Source organism: Artemia franciscana, chromosome 8, assembly GCF_032884065.1.
Source record: "Artemia franciscana chromosome 8, ASM3288406v1, whole genome shotgun sequence".
In the NCBI taxonomy this organism is placed as follows: Eukaryota; Metazoa; Arthropoda; class Branchiopoda; order Anostraca; family Artemiidae; genus Artemia; species Artemia franciscana.
The window spans coordinates 34,275,797-34,293,903 of record NC_088870.1 but is presented as its reverse complement, the minus strand read 5'-3'; the positions used below and the strand labels follow the sequence as shown (position 1 = coordinate 34,293,903).

The 18,107-nt window shown below is 35.2% G+C and overlaps 1 protein-coding gene across 1 annotated transcript in view; it reads left to right on the top strand.

The window, feature by feature from the left end:
* Nucleotides 1–18,107, top strand: part of LOC136030663 (girdin-like) — a 260,328-nt gene that overhangs the window by 168,370 nt on the left and 73,851 nt on the right. Inside the window, exons 22-24 of the mRNA XM_065709731.1 lie at nucleotides 5,998–6,255; nucleotides 9,334–9,504; nucleotides 13,224–13,526. Coding sequence (XP_065565803.1) covers nucleotides 5,998–6,255; nucleotides 9,334–9,504; nucleotides 13,224–13,526 — 732 coding nt within the window. The remainder of the gene's footprint in view (nucleotides 1–5,997; nucleotides 6,256–9,333; nucleotides 9,505–13,223; nucleotides 13,527–18,107) is intronic.

Sequence of the window (18,107 nt, the reverse complement as noted above, 5' to 3'; positions counted from 1 at the left end):
TCGATCTTTGCAGTTCGTCTTCTATCCTGAGAAAGATTTTGAGTGTTGACTACGACTAACTGTTTACTACTATTTGATCATCTACTAATAATACTACTAAAAAAAGGCTAATCGGCTAAACCCCTTGAGGCTAAAATAACGCAAATGGCGCAAGTTTCTTACTAGAGTTACCTCAAGAGTCTCTACACCTGGAGAGAAAAGACCTTACGAAATGCAGGTTTTGGCAACTTCAAATCTCTTCAAAGAAGCTTTCTTTTTTTCTTTTTAATCAGGTCGTGAAACGTTGTTTTTTTTCGTTTTAGACGAAATAAAATGGGATGCTGCGTGGCCACAGACTTTCTAGAAAGTAGTATTTTCTGTAGAAAAAATATAACAAATAATGATATTTTTTTTTTAATAGACGACCTGATTACCATGTATAAGAATAACACATGCATCTTTAATTGCAAATGCAGAATCCAGGACAAGAGAAGAGACGAATTTGAGATTTGGATAAATAAATACTGTATTTAGAAAATATTCTTTTTTGTTTATATTTTCTTCAGTCAGGACCCATTTTTATGGGACTTGGTATCTACCAAGTGTTATATAGCGATCGCAAATTCTGTCGGTCCCGGTTTTGCTAGTTTAGGCACTTCCAGGTAAGCTAGGACGATGAAATTTGACAGGCGTATCAGGAACTAGACCAGATTAAATTAGAAATTGTCGTTTCCCCGATTCGACCATCTGGGGAGGGGGAGTGGGGGGACGGTTAAATCGAAAAAAATAGAACAAATGAGGTATTTTCAACTTACCAACGGGTGATCTGATCTTAATAAAATTTGATATTTGAAAGGATATCGTGTCTCAGAGCTCTTGTTTTAAATACAAACCGGATCCGGTGACATTGGGGGGAGTTGGGGAGGGGACCTAAAATCTTGGAAAACGCTTAGAGTGGAGGGATCGGGATGAAACTTGGTGGGGAAAATAATCACAAGTCCTAGATACGTGACTGACATAACCGGAACGGATCTTCTCTATTTGGGGGAATTGGTGGTGGGGGGGGGGGGTTAATTCTGAAAAATTAGAAAAAATGATGTATTTTGAACTTACGAAGGAGTGATCGGATCTTAATGAAATTTCATATTTAGAAGGACCTCGTAACTCAGATCTTTTATTTTAAATCCGGCCGAATCCAGTGTCATTGGGGGGGGGGGATGCCGGAAATCTTGGAATACACTTAAAGCAGAGATATCAGGATGAGACTTGGTGGGAAGAATAAAAACAAGTCCAAGATACGTGACTGACATAATCAGACTGGATTCGCTCTCTTTGGTAGAGTTGGGGGGGGGGGGGTGTAATTCGGAAAAATTAGAAAAAATGAGCTATTTGTAACTTACGAACGGGTGGTCAGATCTTAATGAAATTTTATATTTAGAATGATTTTGTGCTTTAAAGCTCTCATTTTAAATCCTGACTGGGTCCAGCGTCATTGAGGATGGGGAGTTGGGGGAGGGGGGGACCGGAAATCTTGGAAAACACTTAAAGCGAAGAGATCAGGATGAAACTTGGTGGGAAGAATAAAACTAGTTCAAGATACGTGACTGACATAACCAGACCGTATTTTCTCTCTTCGGTGGAGTTGGAGGGGGAGGGAGTAATTCGGAAAAATTAGAAAAGGTGATGCATTTGTAATATACGAACCGGTGATCAGATCTTAATGAAATTTGATATTTAGAAGGATCTTGTGCTTTAGAGCTCTCATTTTAAATCCCCACCTTCTCCGGTGACATTGGGGGGAGTTGGAGGGAGAAACCGGAATCCTTGGAAAACGTGAAAACTCAGGTATCTTTGTCTTACGAATGGGTTATCGGATCTTAATGAAACTTGATATATAGAACGATCTTATGTCTCAGATGCTCCATTTTCAATTCAAATCCGATCCAGGGACATAAGGGGTGGGAGGGGGGAAACAGAAATATTGAAAACCGGAAATCTTGGAAAACACTTAGAGTGGAGAGATCGGGATGGAACTTGATGAGAAGAATAAGCACAAGTTGTAGATACGTGATTTACATAATTGGAACGGATCCGTTCTCTTTGGGAGAGCTGGGGGGTGTTAATTTGGAAAAATTAGAAAAATTGAGGTATTTTTAACTTAAGACCGGGTGACCGGATCTTAATGAAATTTGATATCTAGAAAGAACTCATGCCTCAGAGCTCTTATTTCAAATCCCGACCAGATCTATTGACATTGGGGGGAATTGGAGGGGGAAACCGGAAATCTTGGAAAACGCTTAGAGTTGAGAAATCGGGATGAAACTTGGTGGGTAGAATAAGAAAATGTCGTAGATACGTGATTGACGTAACCGTGCCGGATCCGCTCTCTTTGGGGGAGTTAGGTGGGGTTCAGTGCTTTGGCGAGTTTGGTGCTTCTGGACGTGCTAGGACGATAAAAATTGGTAGGCGTGTCAGGGAGCTGCACAAATTGACTTGATAAAGTCGTTTTCCCCAATTCGACCATCTGGGGGGCTGAAGGGAGAAGAAAAATTAGAACAAAATGAATCATTTATAACTTACGAGTGGGTGATCGGATCTTATGTAATTTTGATATTTAGAAGGACCTCTTGACTCAGAGCTTTTATTTTAAATCCTGACCGGCATTAAGCCCCTGATTTTCCTTTTAAATCAATCTATTGATTCTTAGAATTTTGCTACAGCTCATATCATATGAGCTCTTGGCTCTTGGCTATTCCGGCCTCGTCACAAGTGCCATATGAGCTCTTAGCTCTTGTTTTATGTGTGATATTATTCTATCCATTTCTAATACCAATCCTCATTCAAAGTTCTTATATTGTACATTTTTATCCGACGACAAAAATAGGAAGAAGTCTGATCTCTAATGTATTTGAAGGAGTTTTTACTCATCATTGTTTACCATCAAGGCAGTATTTGGGACATAAATTAATCACTTGATAAATCAATTTTGTGGATATTACATCGTCGTGTTTGAAGCAAAGTGCCTAATTCATCTCAATTTTAGATGAGTGAAACAACTTATTTTTCAATATTCTCACTAGAACATCGGTTTTTTGGGCTCGATGATTTAAATGAGAAAAAAAAAAGCTATTTTACAGTGTATGCCTGAACAATGCAAATAATATAGACTATTTTGGTAAATACAACTGTTTTCAACAACTCTCTTAAAATGGAATTCTTAAAATTAGTAAGGCTCCTCCATGGAAAAAACTGTCTAATATAACTGTAAAGGTAGTAACTATATGAACCTATCACCCAAATTCTCACTCCATGGATTCAGCTCTTTTAATAATAGCCAAGTCATATTATCGTACCCAATGCTAGCATTGATGCACATAAGCAGGGGACGTCGTTTACTAGGTTGCAACTACCGCTGCTACCATGATCAAGGGGATTTTTCCAATGGGAAGGGCGACTATAATAAATTGATTTCCTTGGCCATCATTTTCATTTTTCTAGTGGAGGGGAAAAGCAATCCTCTAGATTGATTTTAAAGGGGGGGGGTAAATCTCTATGTGTCTAGGTATGAATCTGGATGAAGTTACTGGATGTTTTAGTGTTCAACAGCGTATATTTGAAAACTGATTCCTAGACTATTTTACAGTAAAAAAAAAAAGCGAATCTGAAGGGTCAGATTCACTGAATCTCGAAATTCAACTTTATGAAGAAAAGGGATATTAGTGGAACACTTTAAAATAATACCTAAGAAGCGAATGGCTGAGTTCTTAGACAGGAAAGATTTCTTTTATGTAAACCAATTTGGTTTCAGAAAAGGATACTCTACGGAGCATGCAGTTCAGTATTTGAAATCTATGATTAATGGTGCTTTGAATGGTAAGTTGAGTGGCGACTATATTCCTTGACATTTTGAAGGCGTTCGACACAGTGGACTATGCGTATTCTGAAAAATTTGGGACAACTGTGGTATTAGAGGAAATGCTCTTAAAATTATTTCATCATATTTGAATCTCCAATCTATGTATGTGCAACTGAATTATATACAATCAAGTGATTAACATGATCGTTGCTGTGTTCCCCACAGCAACGTGTGATATCCATCAAGCAATTTGTGATTTGACCGCGAATGTTGGAAATGGAGACGAAACGAATAAATTTAGGAAACCTCTTGTACTGTTTACTGATGATAAACATTTTTCAGTTACGAAGCGCACCGAAGCTCAGCTTCGATTGAGTAATGATAATGAAAAAGGTGGAGAAATGGCTGAGGCTAAATAGGCTGAAAGTAAAGCACAAAAAATCGGGTTTCGTTGTCTGGGGCAGATCACCTTCATATTACCCCTGGTTGCAAGAGCTTACAGTAGGAGACTCGACAATAAGACGTCAGAAGTCCGTGAAATACCTAAGTGTAATAATTGATGAAACATTAAGTTTTTCAGAGCATGTGCAGTGTATGTCGTCGAAAGTAGCAAGGAATATAGGTATGAAAGCATCACTTTCTGGAGAAAGTTTCGTGTCTTTTATATTTTTCATTAGTCAATCCTTATTGTGTTGCGAGAGCAACACTTTGGTTTTGACTTTTTTGTTGTTGTTCTTAGCACCCTGATTTCTGCTTATTCCTAGAAAGTGGTAAGGATGCGGTTTTTACGGAAAGAGTGGACCTTACGCCGAATCGATGAATATGACTTTGCATTTTGGAAAGTATTTTTTTTTTTTTTTGCTCAAGTGGTTTTATATGTTTAATATGTTTTATATATTTTTTTGTTTAATTTTATTTTTTTATTTTTTTTTGTGTTATTTATTTATTCTTTTGCAATTTTTTTTTGTTTTGTTTTTTTAAGTACATGTATAACCCTCCATCAGAGGAGCTATCGTAGCGCATTCCTGAAAGAGCAAAGCCCTTGCGATCAACTTGCCAAAGTATAGCTCGTCATGACTACCTTGAGCAGGGTTCTCCCCGCCAAGAATATCTGAAAACGAGTTTCGCCCGGTGATCGGTTGCCACATGGAATAGTTTGCCGGCAGAGATAATCCCGAAAAATCCTTTCCTTGACGCCTTCAAGAGAATGTATAACAAATACCTCAGGGTTGGAAAATGAGGTAATTACCAGGACCAGCGGCATATCATCGTCTGTGATGGAGCCGCGTAGCCTGTAATAAAAAATAAGTAAATAAAGCATTCGAAATTTTGGAAGTTTGTTGTAGTAATAATAAGTAGTAAAATTAGTTTATTATCCGGAAAAAAAATTGGCAGCATACCAAAAGCGTTTCTTACGATAATGTACTACTAGAAAAAAGAGAAGAAAGTATATTCTGTAAGAAACAGCAGGGTGAAACCGTGTGTCGAAAAACTTCTATATGAACAATATTAAAGTAAAACAGTTCAAAATAGGGATGAAACCTTTTTATTGACAGTGAACAGATATAAAATTTAACTGGATATTTCGAACACATATACAGTGTTCATCATCAGCATCAGAACTTAACAATATTGCTTTTTAAGTTCTATTTGATCCAGGTTAGGTGTCAGTCAACTACCTACGGGCCCAAAGAAACCCAAGAAACCAGTAAAAAACAAAACAAAAAAGGTCTGATAACTGGTGATAAATAATCGATGACTGATTGTGAAAAAAACATCAGTAAGATTGTGCCAATGAAACAGTAGCATATCTGTGCATTTTAATTGTATACTTCTATGTTATATTTAAAGAAATTCCCTTTCTATGTCTGGTTCTAAAGTTTCTTAAAAAGGAAAGTGTTGCTTTGAGTTGTGCGAAGTGAAATGCAAAACAGAACGAGTCACTTTTGGGAAAATAAAGTTTTGTGGTCTTGGATTAAATCGCATTTAGGGTTGATTATAGTTTTTTTTTCTTTTCTTTTCTTTTTTCTTTTCTAGGTGTAATTCTTGAACCGATCATAAAAAGTCGCTTTGTTGCTGTCCCCAAGAAAACGGCAAAATAGTTGTTTCTTTGTTTTCTTCCATTTGTTCATTTTGGTTTAATAGGAAGTTTTTCTTTTCAGATATCTCGGATCGAGTTTGAAAAGCAGCAACTAAGCAAACAGTTTGAAAAATTGAAAGCCTCCAATGAAAATCTATTGGAAGTTGAGAATCAAAAGCAAAAAATAGAAGATGAGAACAAAGGGCTTCGTCTTTCACTAGAAAGTATAAAAGAGTTTCAGCAGAAATTTCAAATTCTTGAGGCGGAACACAGCGACCTTTTAATTGAGCATAAGAGACTTTTGAAAATTGCTGATAACTTGAAGAGCAACTGTAGCAAGGTAATTATTTTATATATTTTAATCAAAATTTCTGTTCTAAAGATTTTATAATTTATTTAAAGGCAATTGTCATAGAATATATGCTGAGGTAATGGTATACATATATATGTTACCGTGAAAGACTGAAATTGTGGAATGTCGACATTGACCGGTGAATATATATATATATATATATATATATATACTAGCTGTTGGTACCAACACCTAGTTGGTGGGGGCGCTTCGCGCCCCCCCCCCCAAGCCCCCCCGCGCGCGTAAGTCGTTACGCGCCATTGTAGTGTGTCCCTATGTCCCACCTGTGAATATATATATATATATATATGTATATATATATATATATATATATTTATATATATATATATATATATATATATATATATATATATATATATATATATATATATATATATATATATATATATATATATATATATTTTTTATATACGTAAAACTTGCGAATATACAACATTCTTTGCTGTCCCATCGTCTGTGCTTATAAATAGATTGTCAGGTTTACCGACTCTTGAACATGCAACGCATAATGGTCCATGGGAAAACAATCCGTATTCAGATCTATACCTCATGATTCTATTGATTGCCCTTGAGCTTTGTTGATGGTAATTGCTAATCGACCATTTCCTTTGTTGCCGTCGTCATTTATATATCCCCCTGTGCCCCCCGGCGTCCCCGTTGTAGTTGTGTCCCTGTGTCCGGGTCGTCATTTATATTCCATGTGTCCCCGTCGTCATTTGTGTCCCGGTGTCCCAGTCTGTGATTTCTATTTGAGTGTCCCGGGCGTCATTTATATTCGTCAGAATATTGTAGGACATCGTAGCATCGATGAGTTTAAGCAATTCTTGTCAACTGATTGTTTCGCCTATAAAGAATATTATCTCGAGGTAAGAACTGATCACCGACCACAACGATTGCCACTTTGTTGATAGTTGCGTATCAATTCGGCATCAATTCGATTGCTGTTTTTAAGCAGAAGCACTAAATTATTATTTTTGTGGAAAAGATGATATATATAAATATATATATATATATATATATATTTTCTTTTTAGTTTTTTTGTAGTTTTTACCTTTTTTAGTTTTTTTCTTCTTTTGTATTAATGCTAAAGCCAAGGTTCAAACCTGGAGCCTCTCGGACCTAGAACCTGAAACATAACGCTTTACCAACTCAGCTACTTCGGCGTGAATACATTCGTTTTGAGCAGCTTCCTCGGGTGTTGCCATTGTAGGTTCTTCAGTCATTTTACAATTAGAAATTTCTCTTTCAACGGTCTTCTTACAATTAAAAATTTGTCTTTGAACGATATTCTTAAATACCTGTGTCCTGGTCGTCATTTATATTGCCTGTGTCCCGGTCGTCATTTGTGTCCCGGTATCCCAATCTGTAATTTCTCCTTGAGTGTCCCGGTCGTTATTTATATTCCCTCTGTCCCGGTCGTCATTTGTGTCCCGGTCTGTAATTTCTCTTTGAGTGTTTTTTCTTTTTAGTATTTTTTAGTTTTTTACATTTTTCCTTTTTTCAGTTTTCTTTTTCTTCTTTATTTTTCAGCTTCACTATGAAATACATATCGCCGAACCTTTGTTTTTTTAACTAAAATCTGGTAGGCATTGATGACCTTATCCAAGTCAAGATCCCAAACCCAATCATCATCGCTATCATTTTCAGTTTTGATATGTTTTGACTCTCGCTGTCCAGGTGGATCTTCATCTAACTAAGCGGTTTCCTGTCAAGATTTTTGCCTCTATTACGTTATAACAGACATAACACGTCATTTGTGTCCCGGTGTCCCGGTCTGTAGTTTCGTTAGTCGACAAACATGACGTCAGATGACAAACAACTTCATGACGACATACAGCTCAATCCTTATAATGACGTCAGTCGACAAACATGACGTCAGTCGACACACAAATATGACGTCAGTCGACAGACAGACAAACAACTTATTTTTTATATATATAGATATATATATATATATATACATTATAAAGAGGGGAAAGATTCCCCTCTTTACCTACTGTTTGCTTCCTTGAACCCCAAGAAAGTCAGTGGCCAGGTCCTTACTACCTTTTTTAAATTTTGATGGAAGCTCCATTCTAAATAAAGAAAATTCAACTACTTCCTCGTAATCTCCTGGTTAGCTAGGGAGAGGTTAGCTGGTTAGCTAAGAGGCACTGGTGTAACGGCTTTTATGATACGCCTTATGCCGGTGCTTAAGTGACTAGAGCATTATTATGAACCTGAATTGAAATTAGTGTTCAGTGACAGACTGATCTGATAATCAAAGACTCGAGCTTGGACACAGAGAGACGTTATTCCCCCCCCTCGTCTGAGATGGTCTGAAGATTTCCCTCCTCCCTGAAAAGATAAAAATTACAGCTGCAAAAAATCACTTCCTGATTTGGCACCCCTCCCTTCCTCTCTCGCAAGAAAAATCTGCTGAATCCCCTAAGTGTATAGCAATTCTAATATCGCAGCATCAGATAGTAACAGCGCTAAGAGCAGAGGTGATTCCAACAAGTGATAATTTACTAGAATAATTAGGTGTATGTAGCCTTCAGTTACAAACAGCGGGGGCCTTTAAAGGGGCACTAGACGACTTTTGTGGGGAAGATGGTCAAAATAAAAAAAAGTCCATTTTAAGGAGTAAATGCAGAGCCTACCTAGTTTCCAAAATTGTTCTGAGTGGTTGTCTGGTGATCTAGGGAATATCCCCTACATGTCTTCTGTGTGTCATGCCTCCTATATTAAATTAATAACTAAATATCAAGCGATTCTACTAAATATGTCATTGAATCCGTAACAATGTGCTCTTAATGACACATGACCTTGTTTTTTGGACTGGTTGCTGTTAGGCACATATGCTGGAATTCTTTTTTGTTGGGGGGAAGACGAATTGGCCAACACAGCGAAAACCAGGTGGGTAATATAAAATACACAGAAAATTGTGAAAAGATCGAGAGAGAGAAAGAAACTGGGCTCCTCTATTCGTATATTTAAATATCTGATTACTGTCCATACATTTAACGAAACAGATATGCAACTTATACTCTTATTTCTTTCCAGATGGATTCTTTACAGCAGGAAAATATGAAGATGAGTGGAGAAACTCAACGCTTGAGCAGGACTATCGATAACCTTAAGTTAAATGCAAGTCGACTTGCAGAGGCTGAAACGGAGAAAGACGACCTAAGACGAAGTCAGCAACTCCTCAAAAGCCAGCTAGAGGCTGCCAAGGTATTATTAATATTCATATCTAGTCAAATTTTAGCTGTTCAAAATTTCTGTAAATTGACGCCACTTCTTCTATCAGATTTATTAATAATCTAGGAGCTCGGTTTTATCCAGGACTAATCGTTCTGAACTCGATTTACTCGATTTAGAAAAAAGAATGAGTAAAAATTTGGTTTTCTCTTTCAGACTTCCTATCGTTTAAATTGGGCTTTTATTAACCTATAGAGAAGAAATTGCAGAAAAAAAAGTATGCAACTCGAAAAGGCTTTCTTAACTTTAATTATGGAACGTGTTCATTTTGGTATGTCTTTTACAAGCTCTGCAATAAATCCAATCCTTTTTTATTTAAAGGTTTTCTTGAGAAGCTACTGTTTTGGATTCTGTACCTTTTCTTCTCAAGCGCACTTTATTTCTTTATTTTAGTCTTACAATAAAGCTCTGAAAGTCTTGTAAAACAGGTCTCTTAGCCTATAAAAATAGATAACTGGCCTTAGAAACAGTATATTTTGCTTTTTTTGTTAAAAGTTCTATTCTTTATTTTAGCTAGAACTAAATAAGAATGAAGAAGTGATGCTAGATAACGAGAAGACTGACCAAGTAGATAGCTCCGCCTACCTTGCTTGCATTATTAGTAAGCTTGGTTGCGATACTGAAGACGTAAATAGTAGATTAATAGATATGTAAAAAAAAATAAAATGCGAGGCGTTTTCTCTCAGTTGAAACAAGACGTTTTCTTGCAATTGGAAATAAGATTAAGTCTTTGAACTAAGATTTGATGATGACACCATGACACCAGATGTCATGGTAATGATAGTGGTCAAGTATGGCTCTTGAATATGAGTAGTTCAGAAGGCTAAGGAGCCTGGGGTGAGCGTTTTCAAGAGGATTTGTCTAATGGTACTTTTAAGTGCTTTTTTGAGTGATTGTACATCAAACAATATTTTTAAAGAAAATATTGTTGGTCGCGCTTTCTAAAGCTGTGATGAAAGAAGAGGTAAGATGGTTATGGGACGTTACACGGAAAAAGAATGGTAGGCTGACAAAATTGCTGCTTTTTGGCCATTCGTCTGGGGCCAAAAAATAGTTGGACGTCTTCGAATGGGATTGCAAGAGGTCATAAGGAAGGATTTGAAAGAAAACGGGAACCTTTTGGAAGGGGGTAAAGAGTGATGCCTTGAACAGTTAGGGGTGAAGGAAAAGCATGCTCAGCTGTTATTACCTCAGATTTCTTGGTGCTACGAAGAGTTTTTAGTAGTAGCAGTTGTTCTGCGGGATTGGGGACAAAACATTTTTTAATTTTAAGGGGGGGGGGTAAAAATGTCGTTTATTCAATCTCTGAAGTAAATATCCAACGAAAAACAGTTTTCAATAAAATACCCTCAAAAAAGGTATATTTCAAAGGGCGATGAAAAAAATCCAGGAGGACAGGGAACCCTCCCCTCCGGTTTTGACACCACTGTTCACGATTACCTTGGAATATGGTTAAAGAAAAATATAAAATTTGATCTATTCTTTTATTATTTTTGTTAATCGGCTGGGGATTTACAGGTGATTGATCGTTGGTAATTACGAACAGTCCTGTTTTGGCTTGGGCGACTTACAGGTTTGGGCAATCTATCTTCATTTCTGATCAGAACCAATTTATGTGGAGCAGTGATGATACAAAACAATGCATTACGGCTTACTCCTTGGCATCTTTAGCACAAAGAGATCGTAAATCAGGAATAATTATTCTCCCCTGGAAAATGTTTCCAAAGATTTAAGAATGATAATTTATAGGATAATCTGAGAAACAATTAAGAATAAATTCCGAATCGAGACAAAGATAGTTCAATTTAAGGGGGTCAGATATTTTGCATTTACGGTGTGCTTCGCGCCGTGAATTATGTAAGAAGAAAGAAGGAAGATTGATCAATGTTATTAAAGTAGTTTAATTTAGAAACTACTTTAGTGATAGAGTTGAACTTATAAAGCATTCATAAGGCTACTCTAGAGTGTAGGGTTTAACTGATAAATTTTGAAAAAGATGACAAGTGTTACCCAAAATTGTGTTAAAATTGACACTCTTGAGTTACTTTGAAATAAATCTTATGCAACTATCAACAAACACCTCACCGTACGTCCGGTAGAATATTTTAGTGTTAATAACAATAGCGATCACAATAATATAACGGCACTGCTGAAAGTAAGGTAAAATATTTCGATGAGATTAGAAATGTTTGAATGGACTACCTAAAGTCAAATTATTTTGACATGCCTATTATTTCCATGTTCAAATATTCTATATTTTCAATTTCTGTTCCTTTGCTTTTTCAGTGAATACCCATTTCAATAACTTTTGGTTAATAAAAGTATTTGGGGCTAGTGACCTGTTAAATCAGACCTAGTTACTGTTTACAGGTTTCAGGAGAGCTGGTTACTGTTAAAAGCTTGTCAAATCAGTCACTGTTCCATTTGATTTTTCACTATATGTACCCATAAAATTGATAAGCGTCCGTAACTCCCAGCCAATCACTTCCCATCAGCGTTTTCATCCTCAAAGACATAATTTCCGGACCTTTTAACTACGCTGAACTAAAAAGCTATCTCAAAATTTTTAAAGCGTCCGTAACTCCCAGCCAATCACTTCCCATCAGCTCTAAAACAATTTGCAACGTTTTACAGTGCCTACGTGAAGCAAGTGTGTCCATTACACAGATATAGTCAGTAGGTTTTTGATCCTCATTTGAAATTATGCGCTACAAAAACCAAATTACAGAAATGAAGACCGAGTATGGGATTTTTTAAGGCTAACGAAAATGCCAGACGAAAAAAACAAATATTTCTGGAGTTGACAATTTTATCAGTGTGTCCAAGTTTACTAGGATACAAAAGATGACATATTTTTTAATTTGCCGAGCCCATTATTATCTACAAGTCTGAGTAAGTTTAAAATACTTTGATTTTGTTTTTAGCTTGTAACACAGCACGTAAATGTGTCAGTAATTAAGATACCCAGCGTCAGTAATTAAGATACCCAGCAAAATAGAGGATGGAAATTTACATAAATTTTCTTGGCAGGGCTGAGTAAAATTTAAGAATTTGGTTCTTTAGTATCCATTCACAATGGAATTCTACAAACACTGTAATTCAATCCATTTCAAATGCTTGTAGCATATTGGCTGATTCAAAGACTAGGTTTAAGCGTTGTATTTAAATTTTAAAATATTGGAATGGCGTAATTTCATATATCGTTATTTTAAAGATGTCAACCTATCAGGATATTGTAAAGACAATTATGACTTGTCAGCATAAGCAATCACAAATTAATTGAAGGTGGAATTTGGGTAGATTCAGCTAGCTAAAACCCTTCTGTGAATGTGTTTGGATTTGAATGATTCCAGAAAAGAATACCAGTTGAATTTCCATGCTATTGAAATATCCTTTCAAAAAGACGTTAAGATAGGATTGACCCATTACAACAATAAAAGAATCAAAGATTTTGAATATACCAAAATACTGACTCTGGCCTGCCAGCTTTGGTCAAATTTTAAGAATTTTAACGTTTGACTCTGGATTTAGTAGTTGTAGCATCCAAAATAGATTAATTTATTCCTTTAATATATTAGAGGTGTGTCCGTAGCCGAGGTTAAAGGGCTAATCGTGACTCGTTATTTTAAAACGAAGATTTTATTAATCACGTCCAAAGATTGATGTTGCATCAAATTGTCTTCTCCTTTTAGTTGGACCGAGCTAAACTTGAAGAGTTAGAAACTACAAATTCGTCCCTATCATTAGACAATCAAAAATATCAAAGGACTATTGAAAACCTACAAAGGAAACTGGAAGATATTGAGCGTGAAGTTCGGGAAACGGAACAAGAAAACCAGAAGCTTAACAAAACCGTTGAAACCCTTAAATCTTCAACAAGGCGGCTCAATGATTTGGAAAAAGAAACGACGGATCTTGAAGCAGAGAATCACAGGTTGGATAGGGAAAATAAGAGTTTGGTCAAGGAAGTAAACAGATTGAAAAATTCTCTGGAGGTAAGTGTACTTGATAAATTAAAAGCGAATAAGAGCTAATTATTCACTAATTTGTCTCAGGGAAATTTTTTCAAATTCTTATTTTTGCTCAGCGAAATTATTTTCACTCATTGTTTTGTTAAAAAACAATGTAAACAACCACTGACACTGAAAAACAAGAAAGTCACGCTCCGCGCAGTTTCTTTGTGAGAGCTGGACCTTGACCTTGCTTTAGCAGAAGGTCTTTTAGTCATTCGTTTTATGGTCAACATCAAGTAAAAGGGTAGGGCGAGGTTTTTTTTTTTTTTTTTTAGCATGAAGATCAATCTTGTGATCTACTTCTAGTGCCAAGTTTCAAGATTAAGTTACGCATAAGATGTGATAATACTCTTAAAACAATTAGAAAGGTTATTGTATTACTTAAAAGAATATTCATAACAAGTAGGAATTCGATCTGAAACAGCCAGAGAGGTCACTTTGCCACTTAAAACTATTCAATTATAAAAAAAAAACTCGAAATTTTGAGTCTGCAATAACTGACTTCTGGGGCCACTAACTCTTCAAAATTATATGTCAGTTCTTTCAGACATTGGCTTAGATTTCTATTTCCCAATAGGAAAGGACCGATTTTTTCTTCAGGCCGTCCAGAACAAAACTCTAAATTTCATGATGTATGCTGAAACCCTTACAGGCTTTGCCGAGGGGGCACCTTGCCCCATGATTTCCAGGACTTCAATTTGAAGCTCAATTGACGTATAAACTTATTTATTAGACTACGTAAATAACTTTTATAATATTTGACACTCGATGTGCCTCATTTCATGAATTAGGAAAAAAGGCAACATATATATATATATATATATATATATATATATATATATATATATATATATATATATATATATATATATATATATATATATATATATATATATATATATATATATATATATATATATATATATATATATATATATATATATATATATATATATATATATATATATATATATATATATATATATATATATATATATATATATATATATATATATATATATATATATATATATATATATATATATATATATATATATATATATATATATATATATATATATATATATATATATATATATATATATATATATATATATATATATATATATATATATATATATATATATATATATATATATATATATATATATATATATATATATATATATATATATATATATATATATATATAATATAATTATTGCTGATACTTTGCCTAAAGAGAAAGATCTGTTTTTATAGCATGACAAAATAGGCATTGCATTGGATTTTGGGACATTAGCCGTTAGAGACTAAAAAAGAAACAGTGGAATTATTTGAACGCTACTATTTTATGTTGAAATATTCTGGAATTAGATTGTTTTGATTTGGGAAAATAATCTCTGATTCAACCCACTTTGCTGTTTTATTTTTTGGGGGGGGCATGGAGTATTTTGGCAGAGTTACAAATGTTATCCTTTTTTCTGTTTAAAAGTCAAGTATTGTCAGTTACCTGGTTGGGTGCATTTGTAGACGAGATAAGTTGGCCAGTTTTCTTTAAAGAATATTTTTAAATTTGGTTCCAAATCTGGCAAGGGGTGTTATATCACTATGTCTCTTATGTTATTTTAAAGTTATTTTTAGTTATTATTTTTGTGTTATTTTTCTAAGGAGTGTTATGTTTCCTGTATTCTTCCTTTTTTTTATAGCAAAAATAAATGTTACTGTCTATTATATTTATTATCATGCATTTGTCATCCACACTATGCAGCAGTATAATACTTGTATATACACATAGAAAAAACGCATGAAAACGCAAACAGAAATAGAAATAGTAAACACGATCTTTACACATAGAAAAAAAAATAATGATAACAGAATAAAAAAGAAAAAACGGGGAACAAAAAAATGAAAAAGAAGAAAGAAAGAGAAAGGAAAATAAAAACAAACAAAAAATGCACAAATGAAAGAACCTTATTAGGCGGTGATGCGGAGAAATACTACCGCAAACTGTATTTGTGAAGTGTATTCATTTGCTCAATTATATCTTTAATATCGGAAGCAAGAAATTTTCTAATAAATTTCCAGTTTTTCGTCCAAGGCTGAAGAAACAATGAAAATTTACAAAATTTAAAATAGTTAATCCGCATTCCTTTTAACTTCTTTTTCTTAACAAGAATATAGAAGCCAAAGGATTGAATGATTAAAGAAAATTCAGTTAAGCTAGGCCATCACACGTCTGTTATGCGAGTATTTTGCTCTATTAGCTACAATCTTAGCTTTCTTAACTGAATTTAAAATTATTTCACAGAAGAGAATAACTAAACATTTGATTAAAACAAAGATATTCATATATATCTACTTTAAGAAAAAGTTCAATATTCGAGAGAAAAATACCAACGACAAAAACCATATTAGAAAGACCATTTTGGTTTATAAGAAGCAAGACTAAAACCCGTCCTAGCCTAGTGGTTTGCACGCTAGACTTGAAATCTTCTGTCCGTGAGGACAGGGGCTTTGATTTGGAAGAGAGGCTAGTGGCATGCACTTCCTGGCTTTTGGTCCATGGAGATCACCACCGCTGTTAGGGTCTGTTAAGTCCAATGGCGTGTTCTTCACTTTTTTTTTATTAGAAGCAAGTCATTGGCATAGGCAACATATGATGCATAAAAAAAACTTGATAGATAAGTAGCTGATATCTTAGCTAGAAGCCCTGGAAGGCATATCTTTAATAGAGTGGAAGATAAAATTCCCCCTTGCCTTAAACTTCTTATCATTTTATTAACACGCGTTGACACCGACTTCACCGGAAGAAAAGAATTAGAATACTCAAAATTTTTAGTGGATATGTTTGGGGTAATGATGGGTAAGGGGGGGGGGGCTAGATGCTGTCCAATCATTTTGAATTTCAAAAGGGTGGGCACTAGAACTTATGGTTACCAATCCAATAAGTCCCCTCCGAAGCTTATAGGACCACTTTCTATAAAAACAGTATATGCCGTCAGGGCATAACTTACAATCCTTGCCCTGAGGAATGTGGGGCGGGTGCGTTGTCATCCTCAAAGACATAATTTTCGGACCTTTTAACTACGCTGAACTAAGTACCTATCTCAAAATTTTGATTAGATGTGTTTGGAGAAATGATTGACGTGGGGGGGGGGGGGGGGCTGGTTGCCCTCTTATTACCTTTGACTATGAAAAAGGGCACTAGCCCTCTCTATTTCCAATCGAATGACTTTTGAAATCTCTTTTGAATGAACCCCATCCGTTCCCAAGCTTATACGACCGTCCGTTCCATAAAAACCTTATATACCCAGGGTATACCTTACAACACTCGTCCCTGGGCTCTGGAGGGTTATGTACATCCTGAAGCCATTGCTATATGGTCTTTGGACTATTTTGAACAAAATGGCTATCTCACAATTTTGATCGTATGCGTTTGGGGAAAATAGGGTGACAGGGAGGGGGCTAGTTGCACTCCGTCGATTTCGACTTGTATTTCAGAAACCCAGGAGCTTGGGATCATATGTCCCAGTTACTCCATTGTTTTATGTCTCTTGAATCGCTTTATTCACACATATATAATACATTTTAAATGTGAGAGATTTTGAGGGATTCAAATCCAACATAACTCAAACAAAAGCTGGTTTATAAAGGATATTCACTAATTTCATTGATATTATTTGAGACATGAAAAATTCTTATATAGCAAGGAGAATGACAATCCGTCTAGAAAAACTAATAAACAGTCGTCTAAAATGTGTTTTAATCACATTTAACACCCCCTCCTTACTCCAAGACGGATTATAAGACCTTTCCTGGGTGTACTAAGTTAAAATGCTACCCTTAGTAGGCATGTTTTTATTCAAAATTCCTCACTTTGCTTCCTTAATTATTTTTATCTCAGTCCCATCATTTATTCAATATTTTTATATAATAAATATCTTGAAACAGAGATGATTTACCTTCACACAATACCTTTATAGATTATTGGTATATCAAATTTAGCGCATAACTATTATTATTATTATTAAGAATTTGAGTCAATAATGAAACGGCAATAACTTTTTTTAAGTTCTTAAGCTTTCCCAGAATTTAAACAAAAACTTTAATTACATAAATGACTTTAAAAATAGAGTAGGAGAGGAGGGGGTAGCTACAATCAACAAACGAAGGAACATGAGCCGTTGTTACAAAAGAATTACAATCCGAGCACCCCAAACCAGCTGTCTTTCTAATGGAGTATCTTGGCAGTGTCTAGTAGTACTTAGCTACACATTTTTGGCCACACTCGCTGAACATTATGGTAAACTATGAACTAATAAGCTTCATACCATGACGTTATCTCTTTTTAAAAGCAAATTAAGCCGCATAAATAGTTTAGGTATGTTTCTATGATTTCCAATCGAGTGAGCCACTTTCGAAGTTTCTACGACAACTCCATCTATATGAAGTGCCCTGCTCTAAAAAAAAGGATAAATAAAAGATAAATTGTGCCCACATCGCTCTTTACTTAGACAGGCTGTGGCGCTGCCTATGGCGCAGGCTGTGTTCAGGGGTAGC